Source organism: Psammomys obesus, unplaced genomic scaffold (assembly GCF_907164565.1).
Source record: "Psammomys obesus unplaced genomic scaffold, mPsaObe1.curated_primary_1811, whole genome shotgun sequence".
Lineage (NCBI taxonomy): Eukaryota > Metazoa > Chordata > Mammalia > Rodentia > Muridae > Psammomys > Psammomys obesus.
This window is the reverse complement of record NW_026595981.1, coordinates 736,165-749,197: the sequence shown is the minus strand read 5'-3', so window position 1 is coordinate 749,197 and position 13,033 is coordinate 736,165. Positions and strand designations below refer to the sequence as shown.

The 13,033-nt window shown below is 50.9% G+C and overlaps 1 protein-coding gene across 2 annotated transcripts in view; it reads left to right on the top strand.

Annotated features, from left to right (window-relative positions):
• Sgsm2 (small G protein signaling modulator 2) overlaps window positions 1-13,033 on the top strand; it is a 40,085-nt gene that overhangs the window by 12,516 nt on the left and 14,536 nt on the right. For both annotated transcript variants that reach the window (XM_055620115.1, XM_055620114.1), the window contains exons 3-11: window positions 8,603-8,765; window positions 9,046-9,207; window positions 9,489-9,556; window positions 9,653-9,798; window positions 10,079-10,213; window positions 10,706-10,830; window positions 11,204-11,271; window positions 12,197-12,357; window positions 12,498-12,624. In XM_055620115.1, the coding sequence (XP_055476090.1) occupies window positions 8,603-8,765; window positions 9,046-9,207; window positions 9,489-9,556; window positions 9,653-9,798; window positions 10,079-10,213; window positions 10,706-10,830; window positions 11,204-11,271; window positions 12,197-12,357; window positions 12,498-12,624 (1,155 nt within the window). The remainder of the gene's footprint in view (window positions 1-8,602; window positions 8,766-9,045; window positions 9,208-9,488; window positions 9,557-9,652; window positions 9,799-10,078; window positions 10,214-10,705; window positions 10,831-11,203; window positions 11,272-12,196; window positions 12,358-12,497; window positions 12,625-13,033) is intronic.

The following is a 13,033-nucleotide window of genomic DNA, read 5'->3' as shown; positions in this document are numbered from 1 at the left end:
ATATGCTGGTCTTGTCTAACCCATAGCTAGTTACTTGACTCTGAGCCTAGCCCCAAATTCCAGCATTGGAAGAGCTGCTCGGGGCTAGGGGTGGGTAATTAATTCAGTAACCAAGCCCTGGAGATAAAGAACCCAAAAGAGCCATGTAGGTGAAGCATGCAACATAGTATCCAGTGTTCCCAACTGTGTGGAAATCCTCCTCAGACATACCCTAGGATCCCAGCTAGAAGTCCACATTTCTAGCAACCTGGAACATCTAGACAGTGGGGAAATCTGAAATCTAGGAACGCAATCAGGAAGGAAGCTGGATCATATTAAGTAATTGTTATCAGGGCTGGACATTATGATGCACCTATAATCCTAGCACTCAGGTGGGCACAGTAGAAACAGGACTGCTTCGAGTGTGAGGCCATCCTGGTCAGCATAAGTTTAGGTTGGCCAGAGCGGCATGCCAAGACCTTGGCTCCAAAAAGAAAGGAGAGAAGTGATTATTTTTGTAGGCTCAATAAAGGCATATGTAATGGGTCAACGCTGGAGGGTGGCGGCAGTGGCAGCAGCAATGCATACCTTTGGTCCCAGCCCTCGGGGGCAGAGGCAGGCAGAGCTCTGAGTTTGAGACCGCCTGGTCTAAGAGTGAGCTGCAGGACAGCCAGGGCCACACAGAGAAAGCCTATCTCAAGACAAACAAACAAATAAATAAATAAAAATAATCCAAAGATAAGAAAAATCTGGTTACATATGACTTAGCTGAAACAAAATTTGGCTGAGACCTGTTAGCTATTCAAATTGGGCAGTGGGTGTGTGTGGGGAGGGGGTTATACCATCCTCTCACTTTTGTAGATCCTTAAAATTTTCCTCAACAAAATGATTTTGTACGGAGAAGGATAAGCTGGGATGTGAGGATAAGGATATATGGATAAGATCAGGGGCCAGTGTTTGAACCCATATCTGTCTTGGTCCAAAGTCTGTGCTACGTTGAGATTGTTTGGTGTGCCTGTAGGGTCTACCCCAGGGTGAAATCTACAGGAATTAGAGCACTGCAGAGGAGTCACCTTTGTCAGCTACAGTCATCTGACAGGGCGTGTGCTGACCAAAGACTCTAGGAGAGAGTGGGTCTCTGGCCACCAGCGAATGTGCTCAGCCTCTGTCCACAGAGGAAGAGACTGGCTCACTGGAAAGCCACAGCATCCCTTCAGGGTGAAGGAAATGAGTTGGTGTGGCGTGATTCTCATTTCTCTCACCTTGGTTCCAGAAAAATCAGACCAGTCTTTCTCCTCCCAATCCCCATCTATAGGGGAATGTTGCTTTGTTATTTTAGGAGTGAGCAAAACTGAGTACCCCAAAGTTGCAGTAAAGTCAGTACCACCTTGTGAGCTAAGAGGGAATGTGTCCCAAATACGGTGGGACTATTCAGTGTGAGTGCAGGCAGCCATTACCAAACCCAGGGTAGACGTGGACAATCAGAGATATAAGGAGTAGAGAGGAGAGAGCCCGGTAGTGTCCTGGGGAAGCCTTTCTTCTCCTCCTGCTTCACCTGCAGCAAAGCTCTAACTTCTGGCAGTTCCACTGTGAAGAGCCTCCTGTCCTCCCCTTCCAGCCAGACTGCTCCTCCTATTCCCACTATGCAGAGGCCTGGACCAATAGCCCCAAAACTACTCTGCAGGTTGCCACCACAGCCCCAGCTTCAGGATCAAACTGAAACACCTGTGGATGGTTGTTCTACCCACAGTTCCCTCCCTCCGGTTCTCCATGACAACTCAACTCCCCCACTGTACAGATGGCACGGGGAAAAAGGTGAAACTGAGCCAGAGGTGGTGGGCCAGCCACTCAACACACTTGCCTTCCTCTTATCCTCAACTCTTCTAGGCCTTCGGCCAGCTTCCTGCAATGCTGTGCTAACTGTGAGCGCCACCCCCTGTACTAGCCCAACTAGGCAGTCCTCATTGCCAGGACTTCAACTGCCGAGCAGTGCTGTAGGTACAAGTGTATATGCAGACGCTGCTGGCATCTTCCTAGTTTCAGAGGGGCCTTCCCAGTCACTGCCATAGCTTCTGTTCATTTTTGTAAGCTCCTAACACCCAGGCTGATCATAGCACTCAGAACTGTTCTCTGGTTCCTGCCAAGCTCAGGTTACCTGCTGCTGCCCTAAGCAGGTAGTGGCTAAGCATGAGGAAGCGGGAGCTGGTGAAAGACGGTACTATGGACAGAGTGACCATTCTGGGGCCTGTTCTCTCCCAGACCCAACAGGGTCTCCAGCATCACCTAATGCTTGGGAACCCCTGGGGGTCATGTACTCTGTGGGCTGTGGGGCTGGGCAGCCATGCGGATGGGGGAGCCGGCCTGGAGCAAGAGCGAGGGCGACTGAGGTGTATACAAACCCCAAAAATCTCCTTGAGATTGTCAGGAGGAGGATTGTTCCCTCCCTGCCCTGGGCCTGCATGTCCCGGAGCTCATAGCTGTACCTCTGCCACCCTTGAGGTTATGTAGCCTGGCTGCCAGGTTATAGGTAAACTTCTCTCCTTAGAAGGCCATGTCCAGCAAGTACCTGGACTTCCTCTTCATGCAAATAAGGCATTCCAGCTGTGCAGTGGCTCCATACCCTGAACCCCAGCCCTCAGGGAGGCAGAGGCAGGGGGATCTTTGTGAGTTAGAGGCCAGCCTGCTCTACAAAGCAAGTCCGGACAGCCAAGGCTACACAGAGAAACCCTGTCTCAGAACACACACACAAAAGGGAGACATTCCCAGCACCTAGGCCCCAGGCCAGTGATGTACAGTCACCTCAAAAGCCTCCCTACCCATTCCCCAAAGGTTAAATAGCCTTTATTCCTCCCCAATTAAACGAGCTGTCTCACTGAAGCTGCCTCCCAAGAAGGCACACTCACTGCTGACCAAGATTCTGTATTACACCCTCCTAGACGCGCTATGCTTTGCTTCCTTCCAGTGCATCTCGGTGCACAAGGAGCCTGCACGCCCCGAGGGCAGAAGCAGACACCAGGGCAGCCCTACTCAATTAGTGTTATCTTGAACTGGTAATGTATAGGAAAGGGGCACTCCCAGTGTCTCAGTCCTTCCCTGGGCCGCTCACCACGCACACAGGGCGCCTTTGTCTCCGTGTGTCCATCTAGAGGGGTTATTCACTGGCTTTGGTCGTCAGCCTAGCCTTTAACAGCTGAGCCATCTCTCCAGCCCGTTGTTACTGTTTTTAAATCCTGATAAACATGTGAGCTAAACATGGTGGCACACATCTGTAATATCAGCACTTGGGAGGTAAAAGCAGAAGGATCAAAAGTTCAGGGATGTCTAGTCTACCTGCCTCATCTAGATCCTGCCTCAGAAAAGAATATCTTGACCTTTGCTCACTCCATCCCCTTTATTTTGAGACGATTCATAGTCCGGGCTGGCCTCTGCCTCTGCCTCTGCCTCTGCCTCTAAGTACTAGACTTACATGCATGAGCAACCAACCACAGATGGCTCACTCAGCCTTTCTGTAATCAGAAGGTGCCATGCAATGATCCCATCCTGCACCTTGCTTTTGGAGGTATCCCCTGTTAGTTCTTAGAGAGCACCTCTTTGTTTCTTAGAGCTGCACACTGTTCTGTGGGGACAAACCATGTTTACTTAGCCTGACCCCTGTTGATGGGCACATGGGTGGTTTCTACTTGTGCTCTTACATCAGTAGGAAAAATCCCAGAGGAGGGATTGCTGGGTCAGAGGTTATCTGTAACTTTGAAAGTGTCCAATTGCTAAATAGGAATGACATCACTAACCCTCCCACAACAACATAGTAGCAGTATACCTAACTTCCAGTATCCATCCATCTTTGTACCCCAAAAGTTTCTAGATACATTGTAGCCCAGGCAGGGTAAACTTTCAACCCTCCTGTGGTAGTCTGGGTAGCAGAGATTACAGGCTGGTGCCACCAGATCTGACCCAGTGCCTCTACTCTAAATGATCACTTGGAATGGTTAGATCGGTGTGCAGCGGGTTGAGACGAGGGCTGATAGGCTCCATGAGCACTGTGCTGTCCAGCTCCAGGTAGCATTTACTAAGCTCCATAACTTTAAGAGCCTGAGGAGTCCCTCAGGCTGGTCTGGCTTTCCTTCAAAGGACAATATCAATCTTCAGTGAGTGTTCACAGCAAGACGTTAGAGATAAATTTAGCCATGCTCTGCCTTCTCTGAGCTTTCCTGATGGTGCGATGGGATAGATTACAATGGAGAAGGTTCCTGGGATCATTTGACCAAACTCTAAGAGGCACCATGAAATGAAGTTCAGTAGTAAGAGGGTAGTGAGAGGCTTGTAAATCCTCTCTCTCTCTCTCTGTTTTTTGTTTGTTGTTTTTGTTTTTTGTAGCCTTGGCTGTCCTAGACTCAATTTGTAGACCAGGCTGGCCTTGAACTCATAGATCCATCTGCCTCTGCCTCCCTAAATGCTGGGATTACAGGTGTGCACCACTGTGCCTGGCTTGTCCTTTTCTTTTTTTGTGATTTTTCCTAGGGTTTTTTTTTTTCTAATTATAATTTACTTGTCCAAGCATTTCTATGTCGAGATTTATTAACTAGTACATTTTTTTTCTCATATGAAATAAACCAAACCATGTTAGGACTTTTGCCTTATGGTATATCCACATGCTGCCAGGACTCACTGAGACAGAGGGTCCTGAAGCGTCCATGGCTGAACGCCCAGAGCTCAAACAGCTCACTTTGCAGGGATGGCCTTACAAGTTGGTGCCTTGGCTCTGTGGTTACCTGCGTGGCCTTTACAATGATGTAGCGCTCTGGAGGCAGGTTTCAGGTGGTGAGGACCTGGAGTTGCCTGGTATCCTTGGCCATGAGGAGGTTGGTCACACAGGTCTTTCTGGACTTGCCCCCCAACCCTGGGAAATGGGGCTTCACAGTGCCCTACTCAATCTGCCTGTAAAAGGTGTTCTCTGGGGAGGAAATTCTGAACAAGTTAGAATCATGTTTGGGTTTCTGCTCAACTCAGAAGTCTCAGGGCATGGGGCCTGCAAGATGGCTCAGCAGGTAAAGGTATTCACTCCCAAGCCTGAGCTGACTCCTGCAAGTTGTCCTTTGACCTCCACATACTCTTAAGTGTAAGTGTAAAAAAAAAATTTTTTTTTTTGAAGACAGGTTCTTACTACTTAGCCCTGACTGGCCTTGGAACTTACTTATGTAGACCAGGCTGGCCTTAAATTAGAAATTTTTTTCTCCTCCCTTGGCAGCTTGAATACTGGGATTAAAGACATGTTGGGCAACATTAAATAATTAGTTAGTTAGCTAATTAATTAATGAACCAGAACAACATCAAGTGCTCCTAACTTCTCTTAATCTTTTTGGAGTCTGGACCCTCTCTTAGAAGTAAAAGCCCACAGAGGAGAGCTTTGCAGCCAGTCCTGAAGATACCTGATAAAACAGGATCAGATGAATGGGGAGGAGGTCCTCCCTATCAGTGGACTTGGCAAGGTGCACGGTGGAGATGAGGGAGGGAGGGACTGGGAGGGAATGAGGGATCGGGACATGGCTGGGATACAGAGTTAATAAAATGTAACTGATAAGAAAAAAATAAAATTCAAAAAAAAAAAAAAAGAAGAAGTAAAAGCCATTGGTTCTCTTCCCTAGTTTGGGGGGAGGGGCACCTGAGTATTGTTAATGTATTACAGAAATTTACATTAAAAGTTGTATATAATTTAAATGTAATTTTGGAGCCCAGGAAGCCCATCTACAAGCCCCCTTAAGTAATAGTTCTCTTTTATCTTTGATAGGATTGTTATTATTTAGCCTCCATGCTGCACATACCACATTTTCATCTCTGCAGTGGGAACTGAGTAGGATATTATGGTTTTGGCAGTCACTGATGAGAGAGGGTATGGAACTAGGCCAAGAACACCTGGCCTCACAGGTCCCTGAAGACTACCAGGGTGAGAGGGATTCCTGCTTCCCCAGACACAACTTGGCGCTTTGCCTGAATTTCCCAGAAGGACTTCAGAAGCCATGGTGTGAACCCGGTGATGGGTGTGATGTCTGGGCTTCCCCCAGACATCCCTCCCTGTGATAATTGCTGAGCTCTGCCTCTGCTGGCTCTCAGGAGAACCGTTCCTGTGCTGAGAGGCTGCTGGCAGGGCAGGTGAGGCCGAATGGAGTGGCTGCTCCCCAGATGGCAGCGGCTGATGTATTTGCACTGTGGGGGGAGGTGGGAAGGCTAATGATTCATGATCACTGCAGTGACTCACATCACTGAGGCACATGACTCCCCGCAGGACTGGTGCCACCTACTGCCACTCTGGCTTTGTTCAGTGTGGTGTCTTTCCCTTCTACACAATGAGGATTCAACATCAGGAAATGGTGCCTACCTCCCACAAACACAGATCTGCTGCTACAGCAGCCCCACATTGAAAGAATGAGGCTGGAGAGTCACTGACCTGGACACTCCAGGGCCGTACTAGACCCTCAGAGAGCAGGACTAGCCATGAGAGGGAGCACATGAACATTTAAACCAAAGATTTCCTGTATGTTTGACACACATCTTCATATACATAGGTACAGATGTATGACCATCTTGGGAAGGAAAAGCTGTGCCTTCTAAAACAGAGTCCTTCAAGGCTGGAGCAAGGCTGTCTCCTTCCACTGGGGTATTGTCACTGAGCTAGCAGTAGACCTCAGGGCCCCCTCCCTTCTCGACTCCAGTCCAAGACAAACAAAAATCCTTTATAGGAAAGCAGCAGCTGCCTGTTAACTGCTCAAATGAAGATAGAAAAACAGGTGAAAAAAATCTAACTGCAAAGTAATTATTGGCTATTCATGTTGATGCATGTCTGTAACCCCACCACTTGAACTGTGAAGCCAGGAAGCTCTCAAGAGTGCAAAGCCACACAGATAGGTGGCAAATTTGAAAAGTCTGGGCTACATGAGACTTCACCTTTAAAATAAATTAGTAGTTACTTCCTGAGTCCAAGTTTCATACCATGACTGTGCTGATCAAAGCTCTTTGGGGGCTGGATGGAGGGTTTAAGCAGTTAGGAGGACTTGATGTGCAAATCATGAGACCCAGAGTTTGGATCACAGCCCCTGTGTAACAAGGCACACATTTTGAATGTGCCTGTACCCAAACTTGAGGACAGTGGAGTCAGGAGAACAGCTTTCAGCCTAGTCTAGAAAATAAGAGCCTTGAGTTCAAGGAGAGGCCCTATCTCAAAGGAATAGGTGAAGAGTGATACAGGAGGACACCCCTCATCCTTTTCTGGCCTTAACACAGTATACATGCTCAAACTAAGTAACTCTTAAAAAAAAAAAAAAGAAGAAGAAGAACTTGTCAGGGCCTTAGTCCTCCCATACCAAAGACAAAAACAAAACCCATCTCTTTCACCCACCTGTGGAGCAGCCATGATCCTCTGATGCACACAGGCCCTGCCACACCGGCTCATACCGACTGGCTGGCTATCAGTCTTTGAACAGGGAGGGTAAGGAGTCAGGAATAGACATGGGCCTTGTGCCACCCCAGAGGCAGGCGGAACTCTGAGTTTGAAAGGCCAGGCCAGGACACACAGGGCTTGATACACAGAGAAACCCTGTCTTGAAAAGCCGAAAACAAAACAAAAAATTAAAAAAAAAAAAGGAAAACAGAGTCAGAGCCGGGGTGAGGAAGGGTTTGACATGCCATCTAATGACCCCAGTGCATAGGCAACACAGCACTTCCAGGTTTCCCAGAAGCGTGGTCACTGCAGAGTCTTAGTCCGTGGCTGCGTGTCTCCTTGCCCCTGCTTCATCTGGCCTCAGTCATGGCCAGGCTCTTGGGGACACGTGCGCCCAGTGTTCTCAGGACCTGCGCATGCCATGGCCAGCTCTTGCTCTTCCCTGCCAGGCCTTCTCCTTCCTGGGGGAAGCAGGGTCCAGAGGGAGAGATGAAGTGCGGCCCCTGAAAACATGAATGAATTGAGGGAAGCCCTCCCAGGACAGCAGGGAGAAATCTCTCTCTCAGCTGCTGTGCTCATAAGTAATCCAGAGGCTGTCGGGGCTGACCTCTGCAAAGGCTTCATCAGTATTTCAGGCTCCTCGGAGCGTTGTTCCTTAGCAGCTGTGTCGCCGTGTTCTCTAGAAGAGCTTCTGGGCCACGTGCTTCCTGCACCTGCTTCCTGTACGTGCAGGTGGAGACATTCATGAACCTCACAGCCCGCCAAGGTGACACTGCGTACAGAAAGCATGCGTGTGCTAGACAAGGGAGAGCAGCTTGGCCCCTGACAACTCCCACAAGTCCGCCATGGGCTTTGGGGCAGAAGGACAGTGTATATTTCTCTGGGCTACCCCTAGTTCCAAGCACAATTCAGGCTTGCCCTGGCCCCTTCCTCTCTACAGGCATACTATGGTTTCAAGGTAAGAGGGATTTCCCCTTCCTCAGATGGGTTAGCACCTTACCTGAGTTTACCAGAAGGAATTCAGAAGCCACAGTGTGAACGGGGAGCCTCGCATGAAGTTTGGCTCTCGGCATTCCTTCCTGCTGCATACGCTAAGTTCATCATATGTGGAGAGGCTGCTTGGAGGACGGGTAAAGCTAAGTGGGGTGACCCCTAACCCAGGCTCAGATACTATTGTTCCCTGTGACCCAGGTGCTGTGGAGGCTTGCCTCCTGCATCAGCTAAGGCGCCGAGCCGCTGGCTTTCTGCGCAGTGACAAGATGGCAGCCCTATTCACCAAAGTGGGAAAGACATGCCCCGTGGCTGAAGATATTTGCCACAAGGTGCAGGAGCTGCAGCAACAAGCAGAGGGCAGGTAAGGCCTGAGCCAGCCCCTCCCAGCATTTTTTTCTGCTCTCTCCTTGGCATTTACTGCTTTGAAGATAGCCTGCCTCAAGGGTGGCTTCCTGCCCTGCCTTACATGCTTCTTGGCTGAGGGCCTGCCTGAGAGTGGGGTGGCCCTTTGCAGTATTCATATCCTGCCTCTCTGCTTCAGCTCCTTACTCAGCCCGGCGCTCTGCTATGCTACTGTTCTCACTTCAGTGCCGACAGACTGGGGCCTGGCTACTGAAGCCTCCCTTCCCTTCTCCTTGCAGGAAACCACCAGGAAGCAGCCAAGAAGCCCTTCGAAAACAGGGCTCCACCACTGGAAAGGCCCCACCTCTCAGCCCACAGGCCTTGAAACACATATGGGTGCGCACGGCACTCGTGGAGAAAGTTTTGGACAGGGTTGTACAGTACCTGGCTGAAAACTGCAGGTGACTGCCCACAGCCATTGGGCCTTTGCTTGGTCCACCTCAGCCTCATCCCTCTACACGCTTAATAGCCCACAGCACTCTGTAGGCATGCCTCCAGCCCTTTTTGGCACCCCAAGAATATAGGCCACATCAAGAACCCTACAGCACTTCCTCCTACGGACTTATTCTTTTGTGGTGGCTGACATGAGTCTGGTCTCTGGGCATGCTTCTCTTGAGTGAGCTTGACCACCCTGGCCTGAGTCCAGGAGCCCTGATAGTCTGTCTCTGTCTCCTCTTGGCAGCAAGTACTACGAGAAGGAGGCATTATTGGCAGACCCCGTGTTTGGCCCAATCCTGGCATGTCTCCTAGGTGAGCTTCAAAACTTAAAAGGCTGTATTGGGTCAGTAGAGTGAGCAGTGGGTGATGAAAGAGCCCCAGCTAAATTAACCATCCCTGTCTCCATAGTGGGACCCTGTGCCTTGGAATACACGAAGCTCAAGACAGCTGATCACTACTGGACTGATCCCTCTGCTGATGAGCTAGTCCAGAGGCACCGTATCCGGGGTCCCCCTAATCGTCAGGACTCCCCAGCAAAGCGCCCTGCCCTGGGGGTTAGTATCCTTCTCTGCACCTTTTGTGCAGAAAATAATCACTGCATAATCATTTATTCAGAATATATTTATGGGCCCCCAGGCAGTAGCCACCCAAGAGAACCTTCTGTCTGCACTAAGACTTGCCTAAATGCCAGTAGCCCTAGCCCGTGCCTAGTGTTGGTTAAGGGGCAAAGGGTGGCAGAGTCAGCTAGAGGGACCCAGCACAGGAGCCTGAAGGTTCTCAAGTCCTCAGGCCAGTTTCCCAGGACAGGGGCCTGAGCCCTGACCTTCCTGGCAGATCCGGAAGCGCCACTCCAGTGGCGGTGCTTCGGAAGACCGGCTAGCTGCCTGTGCCCGTGAGTACGTGGAATCACTGCACCAGAACTCGAGAACACGGCTGCTCTATGGCAAGAACAACGTGCTGGTGCAGCCGGTAAGAACGCTCTGTGCTGCAAATCTCCCCTCGCTGCCCTCTCTAGAAGATACCAGAACCAGAAGCCGTCAGCCAGTTTCTTTGCTCCAGAGCTTGACCAGAGAGAAGGAATACCACCTTACCCCATACCTCATTGTCACATGACTCATGCCAGTTGGCAGTAGACAGACATGACATCTGCCCTGGCTTGCTAGAGGAAATCCAGGCTGTCCAGGGCTAGGATGGCAGCCAGCTGGCAGAGTGAATGCCCAACATGGGTGTGGTTGGCCACTGGTGCACCTGGCGCCCAGGCTGACAGGACAGAGCCAATGGCACTGAGCTAATTAGAAAGAGACCAGATCTAGCTTCTGTTTCTCTTTGCCCTAGCCAGCCTCCAGCCCCAGGACTCCATTGCTGGCCTGGCATATTCCCTCTTGGGCTCATTCTCATGGGCCATCCTATGAGTCTCTTGGGCCCATATTATCTGTCTTCTGGTGTATCTCTTCCCTATAGAAGGAAGACATGGAGGCAGTCCCTGGCTACCTCTCCCTGCACCAGTCTGCAGAGAACCTAACCCTGAAGTGGACTCCCAACCAACTCATGAACGGGACTCTCGGGGACTCTGAGCTAGAAAAGAGGTGGGGCTTACACTTGCTCTACAGAAGCAGGAAAGGGTGTCAAAGCTTGGTTCAGGGAGAAACAAAGAGACTCCAAGGGACAAGCCTTGCTCCTATCCCAATGCCAAGAATTAGAGGGAGAGGCTGGCTGCCTGTAGTGACTCCCAAGCTCTCTGAGACGGAGCCAGCCTGGCCACGGAGGGGTCTGCACAAGCCAGGTGCTGGCTAGTAAGACTGCCAGGCTCTGTGCCAGGGCAACAGCGTGAGACACAGAGGACCAGGGCTGACTGTGCCACTGCTTGGCTCTGGCTGCCCATCTCCAGCACAGTTTCCGGGGGATAGGATCAGTTGACAGAGGCATAGGACATAGTGACTCCATGTGGTTCCTTTGCAGTGTGTACTGGGACTATGCCTTGGTGGTGCCCTTCAGTCAGATCGTCTGCATCCACTGCCACCAGCAAAGTGAGTCTGCAGTCTGAGGCACAGAGGCGGGAGGGCAGGCACTGCCTCACTGTGGTCCACTGCGCATGGGCCTGTCAGACCTCTGTGTCCCCCTCATGTCCTTATTTCTCAGTGCTGGGAATCAGACTCAGGACATTGTACACGCTATGCACACACTCTACCACTGAGGCCCACTCCCAGCCAGCCTTCCCGCTGTACTTACTTTTTAATCTTTAAATTATCTCAGAAAACTTTATATCCAGGTGGTGGTGGTGTGCTCCTTTAATCCCAGACTTGAGAGGCAGAGGCAGGCAGATCTCTGTGAGTTCAAGACCAGCCTGGTCTACAAAGTGAATTCCAGGACAGCCTGGATTACATAGAGAAAACCCAGTCATATATATATATATATATATATATATATATATATATATATATATATATATGCGCCATGTGGCCTGGTGCCCACAGAGGCCCAAGAGGGCACAACTAGAGTTCCGGTTGTGAGTTGCCACATGGGTATTGGGAATTGAACCTGGGTGCTCTTGAGAGTGGTTAAGTCAGTGCTCCTGGCTGCTGAACCAAACTCTCCAGCTTTGTTTTTATTTTTGCATTTACTTAGAGCATGTGTATAAGTGCACATGTTCACACCCGCACCACAGCACACGTGGGGACCTGAGGGCAGTTTACAGGAGTCGGTTCTCTCCTCCCAGCACATGGGTTCCAGGGATGGCAATGAAACTCAGATTGCCAGGCCCTATAGCAGGCACCTTTACCTACCGAGCCACCTTGCCAGCCCTCTGCCGTTCCTATTAAAGAAGCACCCGAAGCACGTTCCAGCCTGCCTACCCTCCTTACTAGCCTGGGAAATCAACAGTTGGGCCGGGGTGGCAGGGCAGGAGGTCTCAAGAAGGGACCCAGCCTCACTCATGGGCACTCATCCTACCAGAGAGCGGCGGCACGCTTGTGCTGGTGAGCCAGGATGGCATCCAGAGACCGCCACTGCACTTCCCACAGGGAGGGCACCTGCTGTCCTTTCTGTCATGTCTGGAGAATGGGCTGCTGCCTCGTGGACAGCTTGAGCCCCCGCTGTGGACCCAGCAGGGAAAGGTACCTTGGCAGGGGAGGCTCTGGGTGCAGGGCGGGGTGAAGGAAGGTCTCTCTCCCTTTTCCACACAGAGTGCTCAGCTTTGGGCAGGACCTTGGGTGGGAGCATGCACTGGACAAGCTGACCATCTCTCCCTCTGCAGGGCAAGGTTTTCCCCAAGCTACGGAAACGTAGCAGCAGACGTTCCGTTGACGTGGAGGAGCTGGGTGTCGGGCGGGCCACAGACTACGTGTTCCGAATCATCTACCCTGGACATCGGCACGAGCACAGTGAGTGTGGGAGCGCTGTGTGTCCTCGCGTCCCTCTGAGGGACACTCGGGGTGTGTGGGAGCACTGTGTCACCTGGGGGCAGGCAGGCCCCTAGCCAGGCCAGCTTCACACAAGAGGATCATCACTTACAGCCTCCCACTGAATCTTTCACTCCCAGGTCATCCTTGTCTTCGGCCTATGTGCCTTGCCCTCGGCCACTCGAGGCTGTCAGCTCAGCAGGCCCAGGCATCACCATACAAGTTTTTAGTCATATTTCAGGCAATGATGCAGAAAAAAAATGGAGACTAGAAATATTACCAGAAGGTGGAAAACCTCCATCCCTCTTCAGGCTGAAGAAAAAGATGCAAACTTTCCATCCCTCTTTAGTCCCACCATGCAACCTCGACAATTAGCCTGGCACAGGCGCTG